Source organism: Centroberyx affinis, unplaced genomic scaffold (assembly GCF_046629955.1).
Source record: "Centroberyx affinis isolate AG114_WGS23_722 - 3 ecotype Tasmania unplaced genomic scaffold, CSIRO-AGI_Caff_v1 ptg001941l_1, whole genome shotgun sequence".
Lineage (NCBI taxonomy): Eukaryota > Metazoa > Chordata > Actinopteri > Beryciformes > Berycidae > Centroberyx > Centroberyx affinis.
In genome coordinates this window covers 576-17,500 of record NW_027280300.1, presented here as the reverse complement: position 1 = coordinate 17,500, position 16,925 = coordinate 576, and the positions used below count along the sequence as shown (strand labels likewise).

At 42.8% G+C, this 16,925-nt stretch overlaps 1 protein-coding gene across 1 annotated transcript in view; it reads right to left on the bottom strand.

Moving 5' to 3' along the window:
• LOC139653660 (latent-transforming growth factor beta-binding protein 4-like) overlaps positions 1–16,605 on the bottom strand; it is a gene marked incomplete at its 3' end in the record, with an annotated part of 24,804 nt that extends 8,199 nt beyond the window's left edge. The window contains exons 1-13 of the mRNA XM_071530572.1: positions 16,422–16,605; positions 12,004–12,180; positions 11,203–11,340; positions 9,975–10,493; positions 9,334–9,492; positions 8,522–8,578; positions 5,540–5,671; positions 3,891–4,016; positions 2,414–2,527; positions 1,680–1,799; positions 886–999; positions 418–537; positions 36–158 (exon numbers count right to left, since the gene is read on the bottom strand). Of these exons, the coding sequence (XP_071386673.1) occupies positions 36–158; positions 418–537; positions 886–999; positions 1,680–1,799; positions 2,414–2,527; positions 3,891–4,016; positions 5,540–5,671; positions 8,522–8,578; positions 9,334–9,492; positions 9,975–10,493; positions 11,203–11,340; positions 12,004–12,180; positions 16,422–16,605 (2,083 nt within the window). The remainder of the gene's footprint in view (positions 1–35; positions 159–417; positions 538–885; positions 1,000–1,679; positions 1,800–2,413; positions 2,528–3,890; positions 4,017–5,539; positions 5,672–8,521; positions 8,579–9,333; positions 9,493–9,974; positions 10,494–11,202; positions 11,341–12,003; positions 12,181–16,421) is intronic.
• Between the last annotated feature and the right edge of the window lie 320 nt (positions 16,606–16,925).

Sequence of the window (16,925 nt, the reverse complement as noted above, 5' to 3'; positions counted from 1 at the left end):
TGTGTGTGTGTGTGTGTGTGTGTGTGTGTGTCTACCTGTACAGGTGTTGCCCTGCAGCCTGTATCCCGCTCCACAGTGACACTTGTAGCTGCCAGCAGTATTCTCACACTGAGAGTTTCTGCCACAGACAGCAGCAGGCTGACTGCACTCATCTATATCTGAAGAGAGAGAGAGAGAGTGAGAGAGAGAGAGAGAGAGAGAGAGAGAGAGAGAGAGAGAGAGAGAGAGGGAGAGAGAGAGAGAGAGAGAGAGAGAGAGAGGAGAGAGAGAGAGGTCAACTTTCATGTAAAACAGAATAGTTTAGTGTGTGTCAGTGTGTCATTTTTGTGTTTGTGCATGTATATGTCAATGCATGGTTTGGGGTGTGTGTGTGTGTGTGTGTGTGTGTGTGTGTGTGTGTGTGTGTGTGCGTCTCACCGGTGCACTGTCTGTTGGTGAGTGTGTATCCAGGCCGGCAGGACACACAGCGGTACGATCCCACAGAGTTCACACACATCTGACCTGGACACTGAGACGGCTCTGCACATTCATCTATGTCTGAGAACACACACGCGCACACACACACACACACACACACACACACACACACACAATTCACTGACAAAATAGTTCTGTTTCTGAAGGTAGAATCATTGTTATTTTTTGCCTAAAACTGATATACAGCATTTTGGAATGAAGCCCTCCTATCTAAATTCATCAGCAAGGCAACAGGAAACAACAGGCAGCAGGTTCCTGATTGGTCCAGGCGGGGCCAATCAGAATCCAACATGTCACCTTGTTTGGAGATGTAACTGCAGTTCCCCTTTGGGCCAATCAGTGTCATTTTGCAGCAGTGAGCTGGGTTCTGTGGTTTAGTGTCTGCTCAGCAGTACTGTCACCTCTTACCTACACAGGTGTTGTTCTGGACCTTGTAACCATGGCGACAGACACACCGGTAGCTGCCGGGAGTGTTTTCACAGGGACCGCTGGAGCAGGGAGCCTGCCGACACTCATCGATGTCTGGAGACAATCACAACTTTACTGACAATACAGGCTGACAGCTGGGTCAGAAACCAACAAGTAACAACTGACACCATATTGGAGGACTAGAGAACTGTGTGTTAATAAAGTGTAAATGTGTGTGAAGCAGCTGTCAGCAGAGAGCAGCTGAGTCAGCTTGTTGTGGTGTGGCTGTAGATCCATTCAGTAACGTTCTCAGTAAAAGTGAATAGTGTGATAAGGTGGATTTGTTTCCAAATGTAGGTTCCTGTGACACAGTAAACTGTCTTGTCTTTAGCCCTAGTCTCTACTCCAAACATGAAGAGTTGGAGCTTGAGAAGAGTCAGCTCAGTTAACCTGAACAAACTGTTAGCTAGCTAACTAGCCAGCAGGCTAACTGCTGACCAGATGCTATGGTTAGCTAGCTAACAAGCTGACATTATCTAAACACTAAATCAATCAGATGGATCAGTGATGAAATGATCAGTTCAGTCAGAAACAGACAGAAATTAACCGTCTGTTCAGTTCTGTTGAGACGCCAGAAACACAGTTAGCTGTTCACAGAGCTGAGGACCTCCAAGATGGCTGCCAGAGGGGGGGGGGGGGCATCACCTGAAAGCCCTCTCTGGATAGAATGCAATGGAAAAACATTATTTCTGTTGTTGGATGTGTGTGTGTCTGTGTGTGTGTGTGTGTGTTACCTGTACAGAGCCCATTGAGCAGTCCGTATCCCGGCTGACAGGACACACACCTGTACGACCCCTGGCTATTTATACACTCCTGACCTGGACACTGCAGGGGGTCCGCACACTCATCTACATCTGGAACACACACACACACACACACACACACACAGGTCCAGAGGTTTGCTGGTTGTGTCTCAGTTTCTCATAGAGGAACATTAATCCATTTACTCTATACGCATTCTGCATGTAAACACAATAATATCAGAATATTAAGCATGAAGTGTTTAAGGTTGGGCAAATCCACCACATGAATTCATTTCAATTGACAAAGATTTTTTGTGTCTAGTTGCTCTTGCTTAAGGTCAAAATTAAATGAAAATCGAATTTTCCCATCACAATAGATATATAGATTTAACAATACATGTGAAAATAATTTACAAAATTGTAATTTCTTTTTGTTTTTTTAGATCAAAATCTTACTTTTATTTCCTGGAAAACAGAGTATCTTTACTGGTGACCTCATGCTGCACCAGGAGGCGGAAATAAAAACTCGAACCAATAAAACATCACAGATTTTGGAACAGCCCCGCCCCTCCACCCCTCCCATCCAATCAAACTGCCTTTCTCTCCCTAACTGATCTCTCATTGGTTTGCACTTCTGAATGATCCCTCCCTGCTTTATGTCTCAACATCCTGTATTTCAACAGGAAATACATCACATTGGTTTACGGGTGTGTCGTCTGTCTTACCTGTGCAGGTGTTGCCGTCGAGCCTGTAACCGAGGCGACAGACGCACCTGAAGCTGCCAGGTGTGTTGTCACAGCGACCGTTGCTACAGGGATTCTGCTGACACTCATCAACATCTGGAGGAGTGGATCAGTACAGAAATAACAGCAGCGTGGCTTTAGTTGTGCAGGTCCACGTACAAACTGATCTTAATGAAAGCAAACTCAGGCTTATGATGCACTTAGTTCTTGTGTTTTTTTGTAGCTAATGTGATGTAGCTGGGAGTTTTCAATATTTTTTTTCTGTCCAGTTTCATCATTGACTTCCACATAAAGAATAGAGAAGATAAAGTGCACTCAGACTGAACCGTCTGTGTTTTCACATGTAGAGATGATTTATTTTCCTTAGAAACCGCAGGAGCTGGAATCAAATGCAGTCCTGAAGTGACTCAGGTATTCAGTTCTGGGCCTTCAAGGAAAAATAAATTATCCTCCCTCCATCATGTGAAAACAAACAGAGTTCATTTTTAGTGCACTTTCTCTTATCTAAATTTTATATGGAAGTGAATGAAGAAAGTGGAGTGAAAAAAAAAAACACGAAGGATTCAGATGTACTGAGCAGAGCTGGAAGAAGAAGAGCTGAGCCGACAGCCTCACTCTGATGGGACTGGGTTCAGTTAAAACTGCTCTCTGTATCATTTTACCACCAATGAATCATCAGCACATTAATTATGAGATAGTGGAATTAGTAGAATTAGTAGTGAATGCTATTTTCCATAGTTTCTCCACCTGGTGGATCTGGAGGGAAATCTGCTGGATCGCTTTACGGCACAAAACAGGAAGAGGTTCTGTTCTTCCAGAGCAAACGGAGCTTAAGCTGAAAGAGTTTCTGGCAGCAGATGGTGGAAGGAGGGAAAGGAGAAGATGGAGAAATCATTTCCAACATGTTGATCCTCTTCAGGGAGGGGGAGGGGGGGCAGGAGGCAACGGGGCTGATGGGAAATGTAGTCTTAATGTGGAGAAACACTAGAACTAACAATGCTACTGCTGTGAGATAGAGGAGACCAATCGTGTCCATCAGGCTCTCACTGGTTTACAGTCATTAGACCCAGGCAGGAATATTAATCTAACAATGATAGATTGATGGTTAAAATGATACATGTAGCAGCTTTAAAAAGCTTCAAAATTAGAAACACTTATAAGATAAGAACAATTTAGCACGTCTAATTAAATATAGTTTACTTGGTTAAAAATGGTGGTTTTATTTGGTTAAAAATGATACAAGTCGTGCCTTTAATTAGAGGGGAAAATACTTGTTTCTATCAGAAGAGTTAATGTTGTAGTACCTTGAACACCTAACAAATAAGATAAGCTCTAAACTTTGGTGTTGTTTTCCCCCTCAGATTCCCTACAACACTCTGAACCAATTCACTGTGAAAAATGTAGAAAAATGTAGAGAAATGTAGAAAATCAAGCAGGTGTTCTGGCAGCTGCAGCTCACCTTGACAGCCGGTCTGCTGGCTGCTGCTCCTGTATCCAGACGGACACACACACCTGTAGCTTCCAACGCTGTTCACACACTCTCCCACCGAACACACACCTGGAGACTGGACACACTCATTCACATCTACACACACACACACACACACACACAGTAGAGACACAGAGGTTTTCGATGGAGTTTTTCCTTGTTCTCACTGATGCTCTAAGGTTAAGTGACACCGTTTTTATCTCTTGTTTCATAATGTGAAGCTCTTTGAGACTGGGACTGTGATACAAATAAATGTTTGTGGCCTGGGTGTGTATGTGTGCAGCATGTTTGCACACACATTGCATGTGTATGTTAAGTAAGATAAGAGATACGGTACGATCAGATATGACACAATATGATGTGATAAGATCCGATAAGATGAAATACAGTAAGACAAGCTATGGTAAGTTAGCATACGATACAATAAGATATGATAACATACAGTATGATACGATTAGATACAATAAGTTCCAATACGATGCAGTACAATGCAATACGATAAGATGCAATATGATACGGTACGATACATTAAGACAAGATACAATACAATGACATACGATAATATGATACTATATGATATGATAGAAAACAATAGGATACTATGATACTAAGAAGATACGATACTATGATATAATATGATACTATACAATATGATACGATATGATACGGTGCGATACTATGATACTATACGGTACTATACTGTGGTACTATACTGTAATACGATACAATATGATACGATACTATGATATTAGACGATACGGAATGATACAATACTATGGTACTACATGATACTATACAATACTATACTATCATACACTACAATATGGTACAATACAGTACAAAATGATGTGATACTATGATACGATATGATACGATACTATACTATGATACTATACGATGCGATACGATACAGTACTATACTATACAATACGATACTATGATACAATACAATACGATACGATACAATACGATACCATGCGATACAACACTGATACGATACTATAACATACAATACAATATGATACGATACAATACTATGATACGATACGATATGATACTATGATACAATATTACATAATACAATACAATATAATATGATATGATATAATAGATACAATAAGTTTTGATTAAATACAAAACGATACTATAGGATATGATACTATGTTATGATACAATACAATACTATATGATACGATACTATGATACGATACAATATGATACTATGATACGATATTACACAATACAATAAGATACAGTAAGATTTGATACAATATTATATGATAAGTACAATAATGAATCAATAGTAACCAATACTAAAAAAGTCACAGCATCTTTATAATGCTAATAAATAACTCTTACTCGACAGATTTACAGGTTACCAGATGTTTGCAGTTTGCAGAGTAACACATTTATCGCTCTGTGCAACAACAGATGTACAGGAAGTGTAAATGTGCATCGCTGTTCTTCACATGATCAGCTTTATGGATGGAAGTAACTGACATGGGTCTATATGTACAAATATGTACAGGTCAGGAGCATCAACTCAGATCAAATTGTCCAAGCATGTGTACTTTAGACTGTGTGTGTGTGTGTGTGTGTGTGTGTGTGTGTGTGCTCACCTTGGCAGAAGGTGTGCTGAGCGTTGGGCTGGTAGCCCTGATCACACACACACGTGTGTTTTCCACCTGGCTGGTCCACACAGCGGCCACGTCCACACACACCTGGTCTGCTCTCACACACACCTCGCACCGCTGAGACACACACACACACACACACACACACACACACACACACACATCCAATTATACTTGATGCTTCTTTTATACCAATGACTTCAGTCTTTCCTTTCCTTTTTACATTAATTTAGCATTCATCATGTAAAAACAATGACACTTCACCATCTGGACTTAAAAAGACAATTACACATGCAGCTAGCAGCGATGAACCGTTTACCACAGCATGACAAGGAATGCACTGAGTTCCCTAATAGCCCTGCAAGGCATCATGGGTATTAAATTGCTAGTTATTACCACAACACAACAGAAGTTCAAATGACTGTATTTTCCTCAGATCTCAACATATCAACATGTGGCCTGGCAGATCTCTTCAAAAATCAGGAAACATCTGTGCGTCCAAACAGTCCAAATGTTTTTCAGTGTCAGGTGCGTTGGCTGTAGGAACAATAAACATAAAAAATAACAAGATAACCGACACTCACACAGCAAAGAAGGGAATGTGAAGGGAACGTTGCTACACAGACCGTTAACCCTCATAGAGGTTAACGAGGCAAAAATGGGAGAAAATGACGAGTCACTTTAGCATCGCTGACCTCTGTGTGGATCTTCCCTCCTCTGCTGTCAGTGTGCAGCTTCTCCTTCCGGTTTGTTTTGGCAGATCTCTTTGAAATGATGTTCCTGTTTCTGAATTTCAAGTGGATTCATCCCTATGTCATGATTTGACAGCCGGCTGAACTTTTTGTGCAAATATTTAAAAACTGATCAGGAGTCAGTCGGGAGTGACTGGGTCTCAGAGCAAATATTATCCACAGTGCATGGCAATAAAGTTACTGAATTTAACTGAATTTAACTGAACTGAACTGAACTGAGGGAAGGAGGGGATGAGAGAGAGAGAGAGAGAGACAGAGAGAGAGAATGAGCACAAAATACAGAGAAACTGAGAGAAAGAACCAAAGAACCAGAGATAAAAACAACAAAAGAAGGAAAGAATGACAGAAAGAAATAATCAGAAAGAACCAAGGAAAGAAAGAAAGATAGAATTAAAGGAAGAAAAAATAACCAAAAAAGAAAGATGGAGCCAAAGGAAGAGAGAGAGACAGAGAGAGAGACATTATGAGGAATATTTAATTTTTTGTCGAATCATCATGACTCATGTTGCTGTGTCAGATATTATGAAATGTAAGTTGTAATTTGTCATATGTATGTGTATGTGTACATTCACTTGTGAACCGCCCCCACACACCTGTGGACAATCACTATTGCAGTATAAAAAGAGAGGCTGGTCCCAGTATTGTAATGATGCTCTGATGGAGGTTTTACACCGAAACGCTTTAGCCTGATGAAGCCAAAATAAAAATAAAAAATGGCAAACAGAGCTCAGTACGGCTGCGCGATATTGGAAAAAACTGACATTGCAATATTTATTTTTCTGCGATATATATTGCAATATGAAAAAATACAGCAATTTTCACCAAATGACTTGAATAGCTCTATAGTGAGCTACAGGATGCTAAGTAAAGTTACCACAGTTAGCGGGAAAAGAGCTTAGAACGTCACCGAGAGGCATTATGTTCACCGCTGTACCGAAATAAAGTGCCAGTTCTCCACTGCAGAGTTGACGGAGCTCCTCTGGGGTCACGTGGTAGAAAAAAAAACTCGATTTGTAAATCCGTGCACTACACACACTCTTCCGTTCTTCAGCGAGTGGACCTGCCTTGCATGGACCGCGGTGACCACATCCACCAAGTAAGTTCAATGTTATCTAGATTTAACGGCAGATTTAACGATAGTGAAATTAGTTAAATTGATTTAGCTTTGTGTTTTTGTTTCACAGCTTTTATGGAGGATTTGTAAACTGTGCGAACGGATTGTGAAACGGTTTACAAATCCGTTCGCACAGATTTACACATCGAGTTTTTTTTTCTACCATGTGACCCCAGAGGGCCTCCGTAGAGTTGGTTGTTACCAGCTACGAGCCAGGCTAAGCTAAAGTAGGCTAGCACAACACCAGAGGATCACAACTACGGTCCGGAGCCGCGAAAGCTGGAAAGGTAACATACGCTACTCTTATAACAAACCCTTAAATCTGAGTAAATTATAGGGCTGCAACTAACGATTATTTTCATTGTCGATTAATCTGTCGATTATTTTCTCGATTCATCGATTAGTTGTTTGATCTATAAAATGTCAGAAAATGGTGAAAAATGTGGATCAGTGTTTCCCAAAGCCCAAGATGACGTCCTCAAATGTCTTGTTTTGTCCACAACCCAAAGATATTCAGTTTACTGTCATAGAGGAGGAAAGAAACCAGAAAATATTCACATTTAAGAAGCTGGAATCAGAGAATTTTGACGTATTTTTCTTAAAAAAATTACTCAAACCGATTAATCGATTATCAAAATAGTTGGCGATTAATTTAATAGTTGACAACTAATCGATTAATCGATTAATCGTTGCAGCTCTAGTAAATTATGTTCTATCAGACAGACTTCTCTTGTAGATCAGTCATGGAAAATGAGAACCATGCGAGTTTTCCGAGTTTTTTGTAGCATGACGTGTTTGAGTTAATTCGCCTTACTTGACATCGCACGTCCTGCCATGTGACTACTGCGCATGCGCACATCGCCGTGACGATGCTGAAGCGATGTGTCGTGCGGCCCTAGAGCTCAGGTCTCGCTGTTTTCTGGATTTTGGAGCGCTGCCATAAGAGGAAACGCACCTGCTCTACATTTCGAGCAAGAATACTTTTGTCGGGGCAGGAAATAACAAAGACGAAGATAATGAAGTCGTTTTCTCGGCCTCCCTTTTGTTTTTGCTCTTACAGTTCCGGCCCTCCAGCTGTGTGGGCAGAGTGACGTTCCTTACTGTCGGGTTCCTGTAATGTGGGGGATCTGTTTGGATTGGAGCTCAGCAGGAGTCTCTCTGGACAACAGAGGACAGAAATTATGGAAAATTAACAAAAGTGTTTTCCTCCTCAGCAGAGACAGACGGATTCTTTGTTCAAAGTCAGATGTCAGCTGGCAAGAAATCACATGAAAATGGCTTACATGTGCAGACACAGGTGTGTGTGTGAGTGTGTGTGTGTGTGTCTGTAATTAGTTGTGTATTCATGTGTGCACGTGTGTGTTTGTGTATGTGTGCACAATGTATATATGTGTGTGTCTACGTGTCTGTTTGTGCATTCATGTGTGGATGTGCACGTGTGAATCTGTATCTATCTGTGTGTGTGTGTGTGTGTGTGTGTGTGTGTGTGTGTGTGTGTGTGTGTGTGAGCTGGTATTCCTCCTCTGTAACTGAACACAGATGCCTGAGTCCTGGTTGGAGCCTTTTCAGTGGAAAACAGGGAGACAACCTGAGTCAAATAAATATTTTTTATAGTTTGTTTTATCCTCCTCAGTGGCCAGATGGGAATTTTTTCTGTACATATGACGATACAATAAGTGCCAGGAAGTTTAGAAAATAACAAGCAAGTATTACAAAAACTAGACTTTTTTCTTAGCTGAAATATCTGAACTGCAGTAAACCCCACTCACCTGCTATTCCAGGACAGATAAAACAATCAGCTCTATACTATAGAAGATAAAATAAAAAAGGACTAATCATTAAAAAAAAAATACTAAATACTAATTCTAAATTCAAGTCTATAAAACTAGCCGTTGGGGTCTGGTCGTACTCACTGGTCTGGACTCTGGCGGGCCGGGTCGTCTGGATCGGGGGGAGCCCTCCGACGGGCCGCGACCCAGAGACGGGGCTCTCAGGCTGGGGCGGAGCGGGGAGAGAGTCCCCTCGGCCTGCTGGTTGATCCGGCCGGGACACAGAGACGGTTGCCGTCCTCCCTGCGGGGGGACGAAACCAACGAGGGGTGAAAAGGAAAACACTGGTGTCGTTTTATTCTGTTCCTGTCTCCATTATCTCCCATGAAAAGTCTAAATCCTCTGATGTATTTCCACAGTCAGAAGCTCCTACTGTCTGTTCTACTGCAGGTTTGAACTCATAGACTCCCATTGTTTTCCAAAATACATTAAAAAGCTCAGAGACAAACTGCTGCCTTGACTAACGTAATACATAATCTTGAACAGCATGGATTGCTGTTTTTACTAAGATTACTTTTTCTTCTAACATGACTTTATAATGCTTTAATGTTTGCATATCGTATTGTATCAAAAGTCATTCCACTCTGCCAGAACTGAATGTGAAGAGATCAGGTTTTTTTTGTTTTGCCTCTTCACTGCCACCAGCAGTTCATAACCGTAATGGAAAATATGGAAATAGTCCCCGTTAAACGTGATAATTAGCTGCGTGATAAAGCCTCTGTTACCTTCACTTGCCGTGTAGGGCGGCTGCGGCCTCGGCTGTGTTTTCTCAGGCCGGGACTGGGCGGTCTGGGCGGTCTGGGCGGTCTGGGAGGTCTGGGCGGTCTGGGCGGTCCGGTGGGTCTGGGCAGTCTGGGCGGTCTGGGCGGTCCGGTGGGTCTGGGAGGTCTGGGCGGTCTGGGCGGTCCGATGGGTCTGGGCAATCTGGGGAGGCTTCTGGGTCCCCGTCCTGCCTGGAGTCAGGGGTTTGCTCTGGGCAGGAGTGGTGCTGCCACCCTGCTGGGGCCTGGAGGGGAGCGAGCCGCTGGCCGGGGGGGGCTGCGGTCTGGCCTGGGCCGTCGCTGAACCACCAGAGGAGGGTTGGCTGGGTCGGGTTTGGCCGGTGGCAGAGCCGCTGCCGGCTGAACCACGACCGGTGACGGATCCGCCGGTACCAGCTGACCCAGAACCGGCTGAAGCTCCGGCAGCCTGTCCAGCGGTGGAGGGTTTCTGCTGGGGCCGGCTGCTGGAGCCAGAGCCAGGACCTGGGAATGAAGGAGGGATGGATGGATGAAAATGGAGAGAGTAGCGGTGATAAAGGTGGTACAAGTTGTCACTGTATGTCCTGGGTGATCGTTTGTAATCGGATTGCACAAAAACCCAGAAAATACAGACAAGCATTGAAGATCTGATCTTCTAAACCAACTCCGGAGGTCAGAGACACGTTTGGCCACCCTGTTTACACTTGGTTTTAAAATGCATCTTGGGCGATCGTATCACAAGTGGACATCCGAGACACATCGCCGTTTACACCTGTGTTTATCATGCGTCTCCAAGGTGTCCAGCTGACCACTTGTGTTCAGACTTAGTTACTGACTGCGTTGATGACGTATTTTCCTGTTACGTCCTTGTCGGGGACGCATCAGGACGCATTAGCGTTTACACCACGAAAGATATGTGGTCAAATGCGTCTTGGTGGTCGTTTCCACTTGTATTTAGCGCTGTCCACTTGTGATCCGATCGCCCATGACGCATTTTAAATCCAAGTGTAAACAGGTCAATGCATCTCCAGTCCACATACAGGAGCTGTTCTGTCACATAATCCTTTCATTTTTCATGTCACAACACGGAATTTACGTTTCAGAGTCTGTGCTGATTTCTGAGACGGTGTTGGTCTGGATGGTAGCCCCTGTACTCACACTGTACTGTCTTGGTTACTCTGGTTACCCTCATTACTCTGGTTACCCTAGTTACCTTGGTTACCCTGGGTACTCTGGTTTACCAGGGGCGGTCCTCCACTCCCCAGCTGCTCTGCGACTCTCTGGCTGAACTGCAGGGCTGAAGCTGAGTAGTGGTAACCAGGACCGGCTGGACAGATCTCTTTAAACGCCACTGGGGAGAGAGAGAGAGAGAGAGAGAGAGAGAGAGAGAGAGAGAGAGATGGGTAAACTTTCACATAAAACAAGGGTTGGACTAGTTTAGTGTGTGTCAGTGTGTCATATTTGTGTTTCAGTAAATGTTCTAGTCGTCAGAGCTACTGTTCTCTGCATGCTCTATTTTATTCTCTTTTGTTCTGACGGTTGAAGCCTTACCTGCTGCCCTGATCTACTCAACTGCATTCTAACATTTTCTTGTGATTTCTTTGCTTTGGTTTATTCTGTGATTACTAGCCTGATACTCGATTTTACACTGCTCCATGCAACTCTACTCCTCTCAGTTATGTTCTACTGATAACAAACTTCAACCAAAGTAGTAGTAGTAGAAGTGGTACTGGTAGTAGTAGTAGTAACATATCTGGCAGTCTTGCCTGAAGGCCTTGCCAACTTTATTCTACTGTACTCTACTTGAATCCATTGGTGATCCACCTGAACCAAAGTAATGACACTCTAGCAGTCTGGTCCCCAGGCGTTGTCAACTTTATTCTACTGTACACTTCTCTACTTTAATCCATGGGCAACCAACCTGAACCAAAGAAGAGACATTTCTGGCAGTCGGGGCCACAGGCCTTGTCAACTTTATTCTACTCTACTGAACTCTAATCCATTGGTAACCCACCTGAACCAAAGTAGGGACATCTCTGGCAGTCGGGGCCCCAGGCCTTGCCGACTCGGCTGCAGCAGCAGATCTGCTTGGTGATGTTCTTCAGGATGGGCAGGGAGCAGGAGGACGGGCCCAGACCTGAACCCAGAACCCTGTAACACTGACTCTTCTCCTCCGAAATCACACTCTGGGCTGGGGAGGAGAGGAAACAAGTCCTTTGAAATATATAACATCAGGTTCCAGAGACATACTGTGACTCGTGAATCCAGGAATCCGATAAGACTTCAAGCCAAGACACCAGCCGAGCCCCACATGCAGAATCGGTGCATGCCATTCCCCGGTTGCTTCAGGCTAAAATCAACAGGAAGATAACAGAACAGCTTAGAAACCACAGCCTCAACTGAGACTCACATACTACACAAATCAAGCAAGCTCTGAAATCACACCCTGTAGTTTGATTAGACTTTAAGAAAGTGAAAAACAATGCAAGGCGAACAGAAAGTTTCTCAGGGGCGCAAAACCTCATCAGTATATGAAATAAAGGTGCTACGTGTAACATTTTGTGTTTCTCAGAATTAAGACTGCATTTCCCACAAACCCTGTTGTTTCCTTTTGCAAAGAGGATGTTCTCCCTATTTATCACTTCAGGTGTGTTTGTTTTGAAGAGCAAGAAGAAGAGTAAGAGCCGATAACAGCCCTTGAACAGCCAATATGCATTCAGAGGAAGGTAAACTAAAGTCAAGTTGAAACTCTGCAGTTAGAATAGTGGCACTGGAATTGACCTTATTCACACAGCGGCCATTTTGAACACTCAGGGTGGTAAACTCTACCTGGAAGAGCGAGTCCAGTCAGCTCTGTGCTGCTGTTGTACGGAAGCCGAGAACGGCCGTGCTTGCAATTATTTTTTTAATGCCGTTATCTCGAGATAACAAAGCTTCTTTTCTCCAGATAATGGGTTAATTTATCTTGTTTTCTCGAGAAAACAAAAGGCAGATTTCTCGAGATAACGAGATAATTTATCACAAGAAAACGACTTTTGTTTTCTCGAGATCACGGGATAATTATGGAGAACTCGAAAATGAGAGTCTGGTTCATTTGATCACACCTGATTTCAGCCTTCAAGATCACTGTCATGACTGTCAGGGAGGATTCAGAACTGAACAGGAAGTCAAGACATAAATGTGTATTTTTGTTTGCTGCAGTTACGATTTTCAGCTTAAATCAGTTGCTACAGTTGTCAAGACGCTCTGCATGCTGGCATGACTCCTGATCTCTGATAAACATTATAAGTAATAAGAGGAAACAACATTTTGTTTTCTCGTGATAATGGGTTTGTTTGTTATCTCGTTATCTCGAGATAACAAAGCTAATTTTCTCGAGATCACAAGATAATTAACTCGTGATCTCAAGATAACGGCATTAAAAAAATAATTGCAAGCACGGCCGTTCTCGGCTTCCGTAGCTGTTGTGAACCAAGATGCATCATACAAACATTTATCTTTCACAGATTCACTAGCTCACCAACTAGTAAGCTAGCTAACTAACTTCCCTTCTAAATTCAAGCAGTTGTTGTCGTTGCTGTTCCTGAGATTGCTAGCTGTTAGATCTATCTGAAGTCCTCACTTAGATGTTGAAGTAATGCTAGTTTCATATATATATGGCAATATTATGAGTAGAATTTTCCACCAAGTGTTCACAGTGGCCGCTGTGTGAATAAGGTCAATAAAGTTGTGTATTACTTGCAAAGTAAAACAGATGCTATTTTGTGCCGTGAAGCAATTTATGGCACAAAATACATTTACTATAATTATACTAACATCTAAATTAATGTAGTAATGATCTATTGATGTTACGATGATACACAGAGCACCTTTAAGGAAGATCTTCTGGAAGTCAGGCTTTTGTCAACAAGGCGTCAACAGACAGACAGACAGACAGACAGACAGCAACCCTCATCAAGACCACAGACAACACACTGGGATTTGTCAACACACTGATGTAGCCCAGACAACGTTAGAGCCATGAGTTTGATCAGGCCTGGACTGACAGACAGAGAGAGAGAAAGAGAGAGCGAGAGAGAGAGACAGGCAGGAAAAACAGCAATAGGCAAACCGAGAAAGAGAAAGACTGATCTCTATTACAAAAAGGCTGATTATCTGAGTGTTTCCCTCTGCAGGCAACAGAAAGACGAGTACGACCGTCACTGACCAAACAGACAGCAGACAGTGAAGGCTTACACTGCCTCACACACACACACACACACACACACACACACACACACACACACACACACACACACACACAGTACACACCGCTCCACAAACACAAGCAGGTGCAAGTCCAGTCAGTTTGGAAACACAGAGACGCTCTCAGGCTAAAACCAGCATTGAGCTTTCATTATTTATCATTCATTTTCATTCGTTCGCAGGCTGACCAGCATCCTGCAGCAGCCTCGCTCTTCCTCCTCCTCCTCCTCCTCCTCCTCCTCCTCCTCCTCTACACTGAATGCCGGTTGGAATATGCAGAGCAACGGTCAGGCTTCACAAAACCATCTTAGCATCTAAGAACACCTGAGTTCCCACTGATCTTCAACAGGGAGTTCCAGTGACTTTCCAATACAACGGAGAGTTCCATAAATCTTTTTTACAGAATAACAAGTTCCACTCACCTTCACTGGAACAGAGAATTGGAATTGCATGAACTTTTCATCAGAACAATAAGTCCCATTGACCTTCTATAGGACAGAGAGTCCCACTGACCTTCAACAGAATGAAGAGTTTCAGTAACTTTCAACAGAAGAATGAGTTCCACTGACTTTCAATAGGACGAAGAGTACCATTGACCTTCAACAGAACGAAGAGCTCTGTTAACTTTCAATAAAACAATGAGTTCCAATGACTTTCAGCAGAAGAAAGAACTCCAATGGGTTGACTTTAAGTGGAACAAGAGTTCCATTCATGTTCAGCAGAACAGAGAAAACCCTTAACTTTCAATTGAGATTTCAACTGACCTTAAACAGAACAAAGAGTTCCATTGAGTTTCAACTGAAGAAAGAGTCCCAAGGACTTTCAATGGAATATAGATGTACTTTCAGTAGAACTAGGACTGACTTCTAATAAAAGAGTTCCTTTCATCCTCAGTAGAATGAGGAGTTCAGAACAATGAGTTTCGCTGACTTAAAGGAGGGGTATCATTTGCTTTTTCAGGAATTTTATATAATTACCTGGTGTCTATAACATACATCTGTTAATTTTTTTCAGTAAAAATCATTTAGTTATAGCTTTAGCTATTCACTTCCCAGTGTTTGTTTCCCACCTACAAGAAAATAAGTCGTTTTACATAAGCAGCTTCTTATGCTAATGAGCCACTGCTCTGATTGGCTGGCCATTCTGGAAGGCCCGCCTTCCTCTTAGCGCTGATTGGTCGATTTTAGACAGTCCCGTGTCTACATAGAAACTGGAGTAAAATCTGACTGGCTTGTACAAGGGGGCGTGTTTTATAGTTGGTGACTGTGGGGAAACGGCATAGTAATATGATTCAGTTTTTTTACTGCGATTACTTCACACCTCCAAGTACCAAAATCACCATAAATACTAAGAATTGCCACATCCTAGGATACCCCCCCTTTAATAGTTTCAAAACAGAATGAAGAGTTGTGAAGAATGAAGGGTGAAGGCTGCTGGGGATCAAATCAGAAACTCACAAATCAACCAGAAACAAATTGCAGCAGATATCGCTTGTTTTCCTGAGTCGATTGTATTAGTGTGAATATATCTGATCATTTAGATTTTTATTACCTTGGGTTGCTGTCATCGGTGGATTAACTGCAGTATTTGCTGCCTGTGTCGACACACTTCAGCAATTTGTGACACCAAGTGGGAGAAATCAGAGCTGCTAAAAAAATCCCACATGTTCTACTGGTAATCACCACTAGGAGGCAGCAGACGTTTTTACCATGTGGCAGCTCGTATTTATAGTAAATCCGATATGACATGAACACAGCAGCAGTCCGCTCTACAGATCATCAACCATCATCTGAACTGCAACCCGAACCCTTTCTAGTCTAAAGATCTAGTTGGCCGATAAAAGAGTGAAAAGCATCTCAAAATTCACAACCCACTGTTGCTGGTGGAGAAAATAAGTTAGATTCCTGCCTGATTACAAAACTATCTGAGTTCACCACTGGGAAATCAACCAGATTTATTTCTGGTTTCTGAAGGACAACAATTATCCAAAGTCTTTGGAACACAGACAAACTCAGTGTTAAGACAGATTTGGGAAAACCTGACCTGGAATCTGCATTATTCCTGTTTTCATTCCCAAGCCGGCGGTTGAGGCGACGATGGCATTCCGACGTTTTTAGTGTGTGTGTGAGTGTGTGTGTGTGTGTGTGTGTGTGTGTGTGTGTCTGTGTGTGTGTGTGTGTTACTTACAGATGCAGATTCCGTGTGAGGCGTCGAGGATGAACCCCGCCCTACACACACAGCTATAGCTCCCCCTGGTGTTCACACAGATCCCATTCTCACACAGCCCCGGCTGGAGGCACTCATTAACATCTACACACACACACACACAAACACATGCATGTGCACATGCACATGAATGCACACGACACATACACACACAGAAGTATATAAATATTTGGACATATGCGCATACACACACACACAAATATATAGATATTAGTACATACATACACACACACACATACATACACACATGAATAAACAAAAAAATACACACTTGCACATGTACACATGCACATGAATGAAATACCAACACACACACACACACACACACTCACGCAGGTACACATGCACACACACACACACACACACACACACACACACACACTAAATGAGCTCACACAACTGAAGGAACACATGCATGTACACACAGAAAAAATACAAAAGATACAAAAGATTTTACAGAACGTT